Raw genomic sequence first — 13809 nt, forward strand, 5'->3', positions numbered from 1 at the left:
AAATATTAATGTGCAAAATTGTTAAGTAGATTTAAAGGGAGTATTTTGCGGGAAGGAAAAGTCCAAAGTGGTCGAAATCTAATTGGTGAATCTTTATTCAAAAGTTCGTCCAAGTTTTTTGCCTACGATGCCTAGCTAGGTAAAAGGACACAATAATGGAATTAGTTAAGGCAGTGACTGTTCTCAATCTGTCAGGTTGAACACATACAGTCTCCAGAAGACGAAAGTATCCCCCCCTCCCGCCTTCCAGCACCGATGATAAGGGTCAGGAGGGTATTAAAAAAAACTAGAATTTGTATTTCCTTAATGAACGTTTATTTTTGCTGTGATAAGCTAAATCTAAATAAAGAAAGAGAGAGAGCGAGAGAGAAAAAAAGAAGTTTAAACGGATAAAAAAAATACGAGAAAGTAGTTTGATTTTTTTCTCTCATGGCGCGGGGCCCCCAGAAGCGCGGGACCCGTAGCATTTGCTACTTCTGCTCTATGGCTAATCCGGCCCTGCCTAACCCAGCTGAATGACACTGATATCTGCGTTCCATTGAAAAGATATTTTGGTGAAACCTTTCCTCATGTTCATCGCTCATAGCTCCACAGTTTCTAAGCAGAAGATCTGTGGGAAGTGAACGAAATAGAGTTTCAGAGACATATATTCCATCAATGGTCACATAACTTCTGCAGGGATTTTTTAACTATATGTTTATTTTTTTTTTTTTGTTTTCTCTGCTACTTAGAAATACACCCTTAAAGGCTTCCTAGGTGTTTTTCTCCTTCATTTCAAATTTTTTATCGAAAACAGTTATCTTCATAAATTCGCGTATTTTAGGGGCCATTAAAAATTCTCTCTCTAACCTTAGCTTCAATATATCATAGAAATTTCCTTCTAAGATATTGGAAAACCATCTTTGTTTACAGATTTCATAAAGTTCTTTATTATTCAGAGGTGTCCACTTTGGGGGGGGGGGAGGGGTCATGGCGCCATTGAAATTTTTAGGGAGGAGTTGAGGGGTGTTTTTCTCATTTGCTCTTACTTTTGGGGGTCTCCGCGATATTGAGGGGGAAGGTACGCCCTTGCCTTCAGGGGGACATCCCTGCATTATTCCCGGCGAAACAAGCATAGGTGGAAGCACAAAAGGGTGGATCTACCAGAGGCTCATTTTGGACATTTCTCTTCCCAGAATTCAAATTTCTTGAAATCCATTTGGGTTTCATGCGGAGCTGCCAGCTTTTGAGAAACTAAATTAATAGCAGAGTTTCATGCGGGGGAGGTGGAGCAAAACGGAAAATTTAATTACGGATGCAACGGATGCAATGAATAGTTTAAATTAAAATATACAATAGGGCAAGTAGCATTTTACCCTGTAAAGAAGTACGAATAATAGATTTTTTTTTCTGTAACATTAACTGTGGTAAGTTACTTTTGTTTATTTTTTTACTGACATTTGGAGTTTCATTAAAAAAGGCAATATTATCTAACTCTAATGATTGAAAATTTTCCTGTGATAACAAAAAAAAAAAAAAAAAGAAGAAGAAGAAGGAAATTTCTCGCATAAGTTTTGGGCATGTTTTCGTAGCATCGTAGTTCAAGGCTGTAGTTCGTAGAAACTACAATTTTTTCGTAGCAGTTGGCAGCTCTGGTTTTATGTAGTCGAATTTCTATCCCAACCAGTGGTCGAATTTTCAGTCAATCCCGTGGGAGTTGCTTCTATCTGTCAGGAAAAAAGAGCATTAGTGAGATTTCACTACCCCATTTGGCTCTGTATCCTGAAAACAAGAGCTAATGTCAAATTTGTGTGGTGATTTTTGTGTTTAGCGACCCAAAATACTTCGCAAATAGCTATATTTTTGAGCCGAATGCATTTTTGGTGTTGAGCAGTGTAATTAATGTTATCCAAACTATATGTGTAATAATCTATCTATTATGCACTACTCCTGAAAAAGAAAACAGAATCATGTGCATGCCATGTCTCCACTCATAATTATGACATAGTAAATTTGCTACTAGCAAAATGAATGAAAATTCTCCTTTAAGGAAGTTTACTTGCAATTGACAAGTCATTATTTTATTATTATTTATAAAATACACATATTTTTCGTATAGTTGTAATGCTATGCATAATTCTTCAAATAATTTGGAGCTTATTAGGAAAATGGGGGCCCCAAGCCCAGGCCTAAGTCGGCCTGTGCGATAATCAGACACTGGTTATAGGTGGATGAGTTATAGGTGGATGAAATGAATTCATGTGCTTGGAAAAAATGGGTAGGCGGCACGTAATTGAGCAAATTAGCTAAAGACTAATCAGTTCAACTTATTCTGCAGTGGTCAGTAAATACAAAAGAAAAGCACCTCAGACTTTGTGACATTCTGCTTAAGCGTGGCCAAATCTGATAAACCAGGTTCTACGAGTACCTCGGCACCAAATAACATAGGTCAGATGGTAATTGAGCCTGACGCAACTTCAGGAAAACTGCAATTGACATATGAGCCTACTTGTTTGCATAGCATCGTCTATCAAAGCTGCGAGCTGCGCGTCCAAATTGATTTAATCTCACACATTTAATCCTACTCGCTTCGCCCAGATCCTATATCCGCTTCTGGTCTATCGCACGGGCAAGGCGGGTTTTTGGAAAGACTAAGTTTTTTGATGACTTTTATATAAAAAATAAGTATATCTGCTTAAGTTTGCTCTTTTATGATTTCTACAGAAAATTATGAATGCTAAAAAAAATGTGTCTAATGTAAACATATTTTTTTTTTCTTTTCTATCAAAGGTAACGTATACCTGCTTTGGGTATACTTCCGCTTTCTTTGAGAAAACATTGCTTGAGTTTCTACTAGTTACATCTAGTTACATGAATGTAGACTTTTCACTTTTGTGAAAAATATTTTTAGCTACCAATGTCTGAGCGATTTTATTAAGTGTTTTGCCTTCAGTTCAACTGCGACTCGTCCAGATGGACTAATCCTGCAATGAGGCTGTAATGTTACAGTCTCTGGTTATACTGTAGCTGTGCAAGAATTTCAGGCAAATAAGGTTTTGATATATGCTTGCAATTCTGCATTAGCTTCTCCACTTGCTAAAATGCTCCTGGTGAATCAGGAAAGTGACAAGCTGTTACTGTAAACTAAAGAACGTTTTCTTGGTCCTGACTTATTCTAAAAATGTTATTGACTTATGTTAGGAAAGTTTCTAAATTCGTTAGGAAAATTTCACGTTAATTTCAGGAAGGTTACTGATTTTTCGCGGGAAATTTTCCATTTTTTTTTTCTTTTCAAGAAATGTTACTGGCCGAATTTAGGCACATTCGCTGCCCATTATTTTCCTGGAATGTCTGTGACTTTTTTCTCTTTGTAGTCTCTCTCTCTCTTTTTTAGTGTCTCTCTCTCTCTCTCTCTCTCTTTTTTTTTTTTACAGTGTCTAAGTTAAATATCTTAAGCCAGTTTCAATAGGATCCAGTATAAGTGAGTATTTCAATGCGGACTTTATTTGATAGACATAACTCAAATACATTAATCAATTTAGTCATAATTGCACGGTAAAAACGATTCAGAAACGTTCCTGGAAAATAATAGGCAGCTGATATGCCCAATTTCTTCCAGTAACATATCTTGGAAAAGCCAGGAACGTTTTCCGCTGAAAGTCAGTAACCTTTCTGAAAATAACCTTGAAACTTTCTGAAGAAGTGTGAAATCTCCCCTGTTAAAGCCAGTCATATCTCTAGAACCTTCTAAGCAAATAAAGTAGGTTTAGTGTAATTGATTAGAACCTTCCTGATTTACCAAGAAAGCTCCAAAAAAAAAAAAAAAAAAAAACCACGGCCAAAGCTATGCAAGAGGGAGCCAAGCATATCGCTTCCCTGCAATTCCTGCCTTGCAAAGCTGTAGCTATCCATTTACTTTTTTCGCTCTCACTGGGAGCTTTGTCTATATGGACAGCCCATAAGCAACCTTAGGCTGATACATTTATTAAACACGCTCATTCAATTTTTAAACTGGTTGCTAAAAATATTTTCCACAACAGTTGTTGTCGTACACCAGCCAGGAGTCAGGCTGGCAATTTGGGGTGCACTGCTTCACTTTTCCAATTGTACCGTAATTTGGTGTGAAGTCCCACTTCTACAGTACACACATGCCATAAGGACCCGTTTATAGGGTAGGCAACCTTTCACATCATAACAACACATTCATACAATGAAAGGACAAGGGCAGAGAAAGTACGTCCATGCCCGATCCGGGATTCGAACCCGGACCTTCCTGTCGCTGTCAGACTTCTCTGACCACTAGACAAGGCAGGCGGCTTCCACAACAGTGAAAAGTCGATTCAGGAAACTTTTTTTGTGAAGATACTTGTTTCTACGGGGAAATAGGTGAAAACGTGTGAAATCCCGAGACGTTCCACGGAAATAACCAGTAATGTTTCGGAGTTTTTTTACAGTGTGGCACAATGTACTGCATGAAACTGTAAATCTTCAGTGTAATCAAGAGCATACAATGCCTCATTTCCCATAACATTTCAGTTTCAATTCGTAAGTTTTCCTGCCTACTATGAAATACCTAATTAAATACAATAAATATTACCACCAAGAAAAGGAAACTGATATATTTATTTCAATTTTACAAACGTGAAAGAATTATTTCATATTCACAACTATTTCTAAAAGTAAAAAAAAAAAAAAAAACAGTAAGAGCTAGAAATAAAAATTATCACTAAGAAAGTTTTTCAAAAAATAGTGTTAAAAACAAGTCTATCGTTACATCCTTCCTTTTTACACTTCATAAATTACTAGTTACTGAAAAGTCAGCCAAGATTTAGGATTACTGATAAGAATTTTGTTAATGTCTTGCGTATTTAGCCCTCGATTGAGCATTTTAGGAAGTACGTTAACAATTATGTGTGAAAATCCATGGCCTCCATACTTCATCTGGAAGAAAAGAAAAGGATTGAGTTAGTTATTGTGAAATTGCAAAGAAAAGGCATAAATATTTTTGAAAACGTTCACTTTTTGAAGTTATACTTCATTTTGAGTGACTGAAAGTCATTCATCATGCAACGGAAACACTGTAACGGAAGTGTTGATAGGAGTGGTGTCATACATTTTTGCAATAGAACAAAATTTGCCATACACTTGAGATTAGAAAAAGGCCATCGGAATTTGAGCTAGCGTTGACAGTGCAATTGAAGTCCGGTGGCTCAGTGGTCTCACTTTGCTCTCCTAGCATAAAATTCCAGGTTACCCATGGTCAATTAGCCTTTCATCCTTTCAGTAGGTCCATTAAATGAGTTTAGTTAGTTAAATGAGTCCAAAGCGTGTTTGGAAACTAAACACTGGGGTTCCGCGTTCAGCTCACCACTTAACCGGAACTTCATACTTCAGAACCCTCGGTCACGAAAACTGAGATGGGCACGTTAGGTCTTGACCTCTATGGGCTGTTATGCGACTGAGTTTAGTTTAGTTATCTGTACATTGTACAATTGTCTGTTCATTTTCTCGTAGATTGTATAGCGCACAATCTATGAGATTTATAATCCCGACATGGTTCTAAGCGCTTGCTTAGAACGTAGAATATTTGTTTCATATGTAATTTTTATATATAATATCATTTAACGTGTTGTTCAAAATAAGTAACATCGTACGACTTTATGAAAAACATTTAAATTTTGTTTTCTTATAATGCACAGTTTTTGATTCGAAACTTTTTGGAAATACAAAGAAATGGAATGTGGTATGTAGGACAAAGATGTCATCAAGATGTCATCATTAGGTAGGCATATCTTCAATAGACACTTTCATTATTTTATTGCATCATCATCTTCAAAAGATCACACATTCAACTTTTTTGTTTATTTAGCATATGAAGGGTCGCCGAGAGTCAAGGGGGAACTTGTAAAGCATATTACTCGAATTTCAAGTCAGGCTCTCCCAATAATTTCGAATCCCCATAATTTCGAATTTTTCCAGGGAAGCAAACGATGACCCAGGAGGGCAAAGGATGCACATACTCAATGCAAATTTTATCGGAAAACTTTGAATACCACTCTCACTTGTATGTAAAAACGTTAATTTTTCAAAGCCGGGGGGGGGGAGGGGAGAGAGGAATTGATGACACCCTGAATGACGGGCCTGCCACTTCTTTCAAGAGGTTCTTCTTTTCATCTTTTCATACAAGGCTTTTGCTAAAGCGGGCATATCTTCAAGACAGATATTACCGAACTTCTCAAATCACCTTCGAACTGTGTCATCGGAAGAAAGAGTTCATCTACGTACATACAGAAAAACTTTTTCGCTCTGTTTGAATTGAATTTTTACCTTCATTGAAATTAAAAACCGTAATAATTATTAAAATGAACTTTTCGGTTCTGAATTCGTACCCCTGGTAGTAGAAACAGCGCGATACTGCGACGTGCGTCGCAGATTCTGAAAGTTAGCTGCGATTACTTCTTAGATAGAAGTGGGAAAAAAAGCCTTAAATAAGATAAATAAATACCTTTGTGCCGAACAGTAAAGTACACTGTAAAAAAATTCCGAAACGTTACTGGGTATTTCCATGTTACGTTTCAGGAATTTAATGGTTTTTATCCACTTCCTGGAAGAATCAAGTAACATAGTAAAAAAGTTTCCTGAATTGCTACAAGTTGTACGAATACACCTCTTCCACTGTTGTTAAAAATATTTTTAGCTCCCAGTTTAAAGATTAACTGAGCGCATTTATAAAGTGAGTCGTCTTCCGTTCAATTAAGGCCCGGCCATGCTAAGGAACTTCCGAAAGGGAGCAAATACAAAAGTGACGACCAGCAACAGGCTCTGGGCCCAGCTAGACTGGTCCTAGTTAAGGCTCCTATATAAGGGGAGCAGACTTATCCGACATTTTGGTTCCAAAATTATCGGGCGAAAAAAATAAACATTTGTACAAAAGCCTCATTGCAGAAAACTGGTGTCCAAACTTTAGGTGTGTTGCCCGATTGATGTTTGATTATTTTATTCTGTCGATGAATACAATTTAATTAATACAAATTAAAAACAAATAAGGTATGAAAATGAGGTTTATTACCGTAAACATTTCCCGATACATTTTAGCTGAATTTGTAAACGAAGTTATCTTTCAAAATTTACCTAAAGTGACATTTTACTCAACTTATCATCAATTATTTTACGACTTAGCAACCAGCGAATATTATGACGTATTTATAAATACTAGAAACGAGGTTGGATCCAATTCTGTCTTGGAACCAAAATGTCGGATAAGTCAGCCTGTCTTTTTCAAGGGGCTCTAGTCCTAGTCAATTTACAATCCCCAGTGAAGATCAATGGCCCTCTTAAAACTGTCTACTCCTTTACTCATTACCACCTCTTCCGGTAAGCTGTTCCAAGGTTCCACTACCCTGCTAAAATAATAATTTTTCCTAATATCCATGTTAGCCTGAGATTTAAATAGCTTAAAACAATGACCCCTTGTCCTGTTTTCAGTGCTAAACTTTAGCCCCGTAACATCTTTCGTTTTAATAAATTTAAACAGCTGAATCATGTCCCCTCGGTCTCTTCTTTGCTCAAGACTGTACATTTTTAGCCTTATAAGCCTGGAATCATAATCTAAGTGGGAAAGTCCACTTATTAGCCTTGTAGCCCGCCTTTTAACCCTTTCCAATACATTAATGTCTTTCTTAAGATAAGGAGACCAAAACTGAACAGCATACTCCAAATGGGGTCTTACCAAACTTCTATATAAGGGCAGAAGAACTTCTTTAGATTTATTTGAAATAGATCTATTGATAAACCCAAGCATCTTATTGGCTTTGTTGCTAGCAATGCTGCACTGTTGGCTAAACTTTAAATCCTGACTTATTAGGACCCCCAGATCAGTAACTTTGTCTGCCTGACTAATGACTGAACCTTGCAAATAATAACTTGTACACTTATTTCCATGTCCTAAATGTAGCACTTGACATTTCCGAACATTAACAGCCATACCCCATTTATCAGCCCACTCCGTAATATGATCTAGATCCTCTTGCAGCTGATTTGCTTGTTCTTCATTTTCTACAGTCCCCATAACTTTGACATCATCAGCAAAACAGTTCATGTTCCCAGAAATATTTTTGTGAATATCGTTCATAAAGACAATGAACAAAACAGGCCCTAACACTGATCCTTGAGGAACCCCGCTTAAGACCTCACTCCAATTAGAATAATTTCCCCTTACAACTACTCTTTGTTTCCTTCCGGTCAGCCAATTTTTTACCCAAATGAAAGTTTTCCCTCCTATTCCTATATCAGCTAATTTGCTAAGTAGAGCAACATGCGGTACCTTATCAAAAGCTTTTTGAAAATCAATGTAAACAACATCTACAGGCTTCTTATTGTCCAATGCCATGGTAACTTTGTCATAGAAATGTAATAAATTAGTTGCACAAGATTTACCTTTCCTAAAACCGTACTGAAAACTAGTCAATAGATTATTAGTCTCTAGAAAATTTACTATCTTAATTTTCATCAATGTTTCAAAAATTTTGCAAACCACCGAAGTTAGACTCACAGGTCTATAATTTCCCGCACTCCCTTTAGACCCTTTCTTGAAGAGCGGTGTAATGTTAGCCAGCCATAAGTATGGATTATGTAGCTTTGCAAGAATTGCAGATGAGTTAAGTTACCGTTACTTATTTGCAATTCTGGCGTAGCTTTGGCCATGTTTGCACTAATGCTCTTGGAACTTCCTTGATAATTCGGGAAGATGCTAAGGTATTATACTATACTTTCGCAAGGTTACTGTATTTTTCTAAAGACGCGTCTGGTTATTAAAGGGGCAATTTTTGAATTGTTCAGGAAGATTCCAGGATAATATCAGGAAGGTTACTGCATTTTAGCGCAAAACGTTCCTGGACTTTGCAAGATATGTTACTGGCAGAAATTGGGCACATCAGCTGCCCATTATTTTCCAGGAACGTTTCTGAATCGTTTTTACAGTGTAAGAAAAACAACGTTAAAAAAAGCACAAATTGGAGAATTACAGCAGACACGTGTTTCGGCGTTACAGGAAACGCCTTTTTCAATGAAAAAGTAATGAGCTTATGGATGAAAATACATCCGACAAACGCCGAAACACGTGTCTGCTGTAATTCTCAAATTTGTGCTTTTTTAACGTTGTTTTTCTTACTTTAAAGCCTTAAATGTTTAAAGAAAATAAACCTTAAATGTTCAGAGAACAAAGATTTGCATCATACTTTCTGAGATATAATCCTCAGGCAGCATGTCCTTTTAGTTTTTTACTTAAGCTTATTAAGTGCTGATTTGGACTTATTGTTTATTCTATAGTCCATTTTCCACGAGAAGGCACTTCGCCCCACCTTATCGAACGCAGAGTTCAATTTTACGCGGGGGTGATCGGTTAACAAATCCCCGTGCTTGTAAATGAGACAACCAGACAACCTTAACTTTGACGTGCAATTTAATGCGCAAAATAAGTCAGTGACCTTTACATCACTTGCTTCACTTGTCTGTTGCTACTTTCATTGCTCTTACATTTCAAAAACTGCTGCTTTTACTACAAAATGCTATGGTCTGAACGAAACTTCTGCCGAAAACAGCGAAGTTGAATCATCGGATACCACGTGAGACGTGACCGGAGTCAAGTGCCATCTCGTGGAAAACGGACAATAGTGTTAATTTCTTCTGCCGATTACTTTTGGATTTTTTAATCTGCCTCGCAGACTGCTGAAAAAGTTCTGCTTCTCGGTTCGCAGCACCGTACTAGAACCAAAATTATACCACAACACCACAACGCAATCGTAAATTCTGCTGAGTGCTGAGTGCAAGCAGATAAGTCTCAGCGTATCACATATTTGCGTAATTCATAATCAAATTGCGGGCTCTATTGTTAGTAAAAGTATGCTTAGATCACCGGCGCCAGTATCTTAGGGACGCCACGGCGTCAAAAAATAAATAAATAAATAAATAAATAAATAAATAAACATAGTTCTGTTTTTATTCTTAATTTTTGTAATCATATACTTTTTGCGATCTTGCTATATATGTAATTAATAACGATTCTATACAAGGGTGGGAGCTTTGATATTTGCAGCTATTTATTTACATCTGTTATAAAAGTAATACACGCCACAAAATATATTAGTCCTTCAATATAGTCACCGGCATAGTGAGAAACCTCGTTTCCGACCATGTGCTCTTCACTGTAAAAACAATTCATAAACGTTCCTGGAAAATAATAGGCAGCTGATGTGCACAATTTCTTCCAGTAACATATCTAACAAAACCCAGGAACGTTTACTGCTAAAATTCAGTAACCTTCCTGAAAATATCCTGGAATCCTCCTGAAATATTCCCGTTTAAAGCCAGACTTGTCTCTGGAATTTTAGCGTAAACTTAGGTAGGTATAATTTAATAGAGTGGCTCATTCCTACGTTTCCAGGAAAGCTCCAAAAACAGTATTACAAACATGGTCAAAGCTAAGACAGAATTGCAAGTATCGAGAACTTTTTACCCCTGCAATTCTTGCAAAGCTACGTAGTCCATATTATTATTCGTTCCCATTGGAAACTTAATCAGGCTGGGAGGACCGTATTCGCTCCCTTTGGAAACTTAATCAGGCTGGGAGGGCCGTAATCAAACGGAAGTCGATACACTTTATAAATGCGCTCAGTTAATCTTTGAAGTGGGTGCTAAAAATTTTTTTCACAACAGTAAGAAGTCTGCATTCGTGCTACTTGTAGCAATTCAGGAAGCTTTTTGACAACGATACTTGATGTTTCCAGGAAGTGGATAAAAATCATTGAAATCCCGAAACGTTACGCGGAAATACTCAGTGACGTTTCGGTATTATTTTAGTGTACTGATAGTTCGAAAGGGATCGGTCTATTGCCGCAAGATTCTAGGGAACAGTTCTAAAGTGAATGGCACAAAGTGGTTCCTTCATCTTAGGAATTGAGAGTCAAAGTTACAATGTCTTAGACTTTGTGAAGCAAATGCCAGGAAGTGAATCCTTTATCTTAGGAATTAGGTCAAAATCAAAGACTTAGTGACATTGGCTCAGTTCCTCCACTAAACAAATTCCGAAACGTTACTGGTTATTTCTGTGAAACGTTTCAGGATTTCGCAGGTTTTCCCCTATTTCCCCGTAAAATCAAATATATTTGCGAAAAAGTTTCCTAAATTGCTACAATTTGCATGAATGCTGACTTTTTACTGTTGGGAAAAATATTTTTAGCTACCAGTTTAAAGATTGCACGAGCGTGTTTATTAAGTATAACGGCTGAAGTTCAATTACGACCCGTCCAGGTTGGCTCTCCCCAATCGGAGGGAGTAAGTCATTAGGCAACTGCGGCTTTGCAAGGTACGAATTGCAGGCAAGGAAGATGCTTCGTTCTTACTTGCAATTCTCGCGCAGCTTTGCCATGGTTACTCAAATGCTTCTGGAGCCTTATTGGTAAATCAGGAATTTTGTAATTGAATACACACGCATTAAACCTGTGACTTCTTCTAGAAGGTTTGCGAGATATGACTGGCTTTTATAGGGGAGATTTCCCAGTTCTGCAAAAAATTTCAGAAAGGTTATTGACTTTTAGCTTTAAAACGTTCCTGGTTTTTGCAAGATATGTTACTGGTCTAATTTGGGCACATCAGCTGCGTATTCTTTTCCAGGAACGTTTCTGAATCGATTTTACAGTGTAGGATGAAGGAACCACTTCGTAGCATTCGCTTTAGAACTGTTCCAGAGAATCTTGCTGCAGTAGACCTTTCCATTCGTACTATCTACATAGCAGGCTCTGCTGCAGGTGTGCTACGACTTCCACATAGTTTAAAACTGGTCGTACACAATGCCGGTGACTATTTTGAAGGACTTTAAAACTTGGTGGCATGTATGTCTTTTGTATTAGAGGTAAATAAATATGTATCAATATTAAAGTTTCATACTTTGTAACAGCAATCAAGTTATATATTAAAATTGAGGTAAAAATCTTTTAGCTAATGTATATGAAGATGGGCTATGGGGGTTTTTTGATATTCCCCCCCCCCAGCAAAAAAGCTTTTCTTGAAATACCATCTTAAATCATCGGCTCGGTTTCTTGTCAACAGAAATTTTCGGATAACTTTTTATGTTCCATATGTTCAGGACTGCCGTTAACCCGAGCCTCTGTGCCCTGAACATCAATTAGCTTTGAGAAATTCAGTTTTAAGTAACATATATTTTACTCGAGTTTTCTGCTGAAAATGTGAAGTATATCTTTGATTATTCTTTAAAAAATGCATAAGAACTACAGGCAGCATCAAGGTTTTGAAACAGCAAGAGGCGATAAAACTTGAATTTTCGATGTCTTTTTTTCGTCATTGGCCAGCCTGATAAGTTTTAAAATGAGAGGGGATTAATATATAAGATAAGATATTGATGAAAAATGTTTTTATTTTTGAAAATTTTTACAATTTGTTATCGCAGACTGCTTAAGCCGTTATAACTTAGATGGCAGCACGTGTTCATCATTTAACAGCACGGTTAAAATACAAAATAAATTGAACTATGCTCTTTTTTAAGCGTAGCTTTTCGAATGTAGTAAAAATGTGATAAGCTATTTGTTTTTTAGCAAAAAGAAGAAAAAATATATATTTTACCCTTCAAATTGAGGTAGTATTTTATTTATTTGTACAAAGAGTCAAAAACTCATTAGAAGAATATATATTTCAATACACGATTTATTATTTTTTTTCTGAACAAAAAACAATTCTATTGTAGTCTGAAATCTTAAACCTGTTACTTATTTTTCGCTTACATTATGCTTTAATTTTCTTTCCAGAGCGAAAGCTTCAAAAAAAAAAAAAAAAAAACACGTGCAATTTCGAAGTAATTTAGCACAAAATCACTGAATGTTTTCATATCAGCAAGGAGCATTTTCTTCTCATTTATTCTATTTCCTCATAGTAGTTATTCATTTAATTCAGTTTAATGCGCGATATTTCTCTAATTTTTTTGGTGCAGATTGTCCGGACGTGGGCCCGAACACGTAATCTCCTGGTTACGAAGAGAACGCTCTGCCGATCAAGCTACTCAGCTCTGTCGGTCATGGCGCAAATTAAAGTTATAAGTTTGACCGAAAACCTTATTCTGGTTCTTTAAAACAGGTTTTTCGGTTAAAAGAAACAATTTTTAGACGTTGGGTCTATTTTTCGTCAGTAGCCAGCACCATAAGCTATAAAATTAGCCGTAAATCAAAGAAATCGATCAAGAATTGAGGGAAATTTGGCGTAGAAACCAAAAACAGGCTACAGAAATAATATATAAGGATTATTTTTTTTTCTGAACAAAAAACAATTCTATTGTAGTCTGAAATCTTAAACCTGTTACTTATATTTTCGCTTACATTATGCTCTATTTTTCTTTCCAGTGCCAAAGCTTAAAAAAAAAAAAAAAAAAAAACACGTGCAATTTAGCACAAAATCACTAAATGTTTTCATATCAGCAAGGAGCATTTCCTTCTCATTTATTCTATTCTATTCTATTCCCTTCCCTCATAGTTGTTATTCATTTAATTCAGTGTTCATGTAATGCGCGATATCTCTCTAATTTTTTTGTTGCAGATTGTCCTGACGTGGGCCCGAACACGTAATCTCCTGGTTACGAAGAGAACGCTCTGCCGATCAAGCTACTCAGCTCTGTCGGTCAGAGCGCAAATTAAAGTTATAAGTTTGACCGAAAACCTTATTCTGGTTCTTTTAAAACAGGTTTTTTCGGCTAAAAGAAACAATTTTTAGACCTTGGGTCTATTTTTCGTCAGTAGCCAGCACCATAAGCTATAAAATTAGCCGTAA

The 13809-nt window shown here is 36.6% G+C and overlaps 1 protein-coding gene across 1 annotated transcript in view; it reads right to left on the minus strand.

Moving 5' to 3' along the window:
• Nucleotides 1-4605: 4605 nt before the first annotated feature.
• The window catches only part of LOC129231542 (phosphotriesterase-related protein-like), a 73196-nt gene continuing 63992 nt past the window's right edge, over nucleotides 4606-13809 (minus strand). The window contains exon 8 of the mRNA XM_054865884.1: nucleotides 4606-4920. Within this exon, the coding sequence (XP_054721859.1) occupies nucleotides 4786-4920 (135 nt within the window). The 3' untranslated portion in view covers nucleotides 4606-4785. The remainder of the gene's footprint in view (nucleotides 4921-13809) is intronic.

Source organism: Uloborus diversus, chromosome 10, assembly GCF_026930045.1.
Source record: "Uloborus diversus isolate 005 chromosome 10, Udiv.v.3.1, whole genome shotgun sequence".
NCBI lineage: Eukaryota > Metazoa > Arthropoda > Arachnida > Araneae > Uloboridae > Uloborus > Uloborus diversus.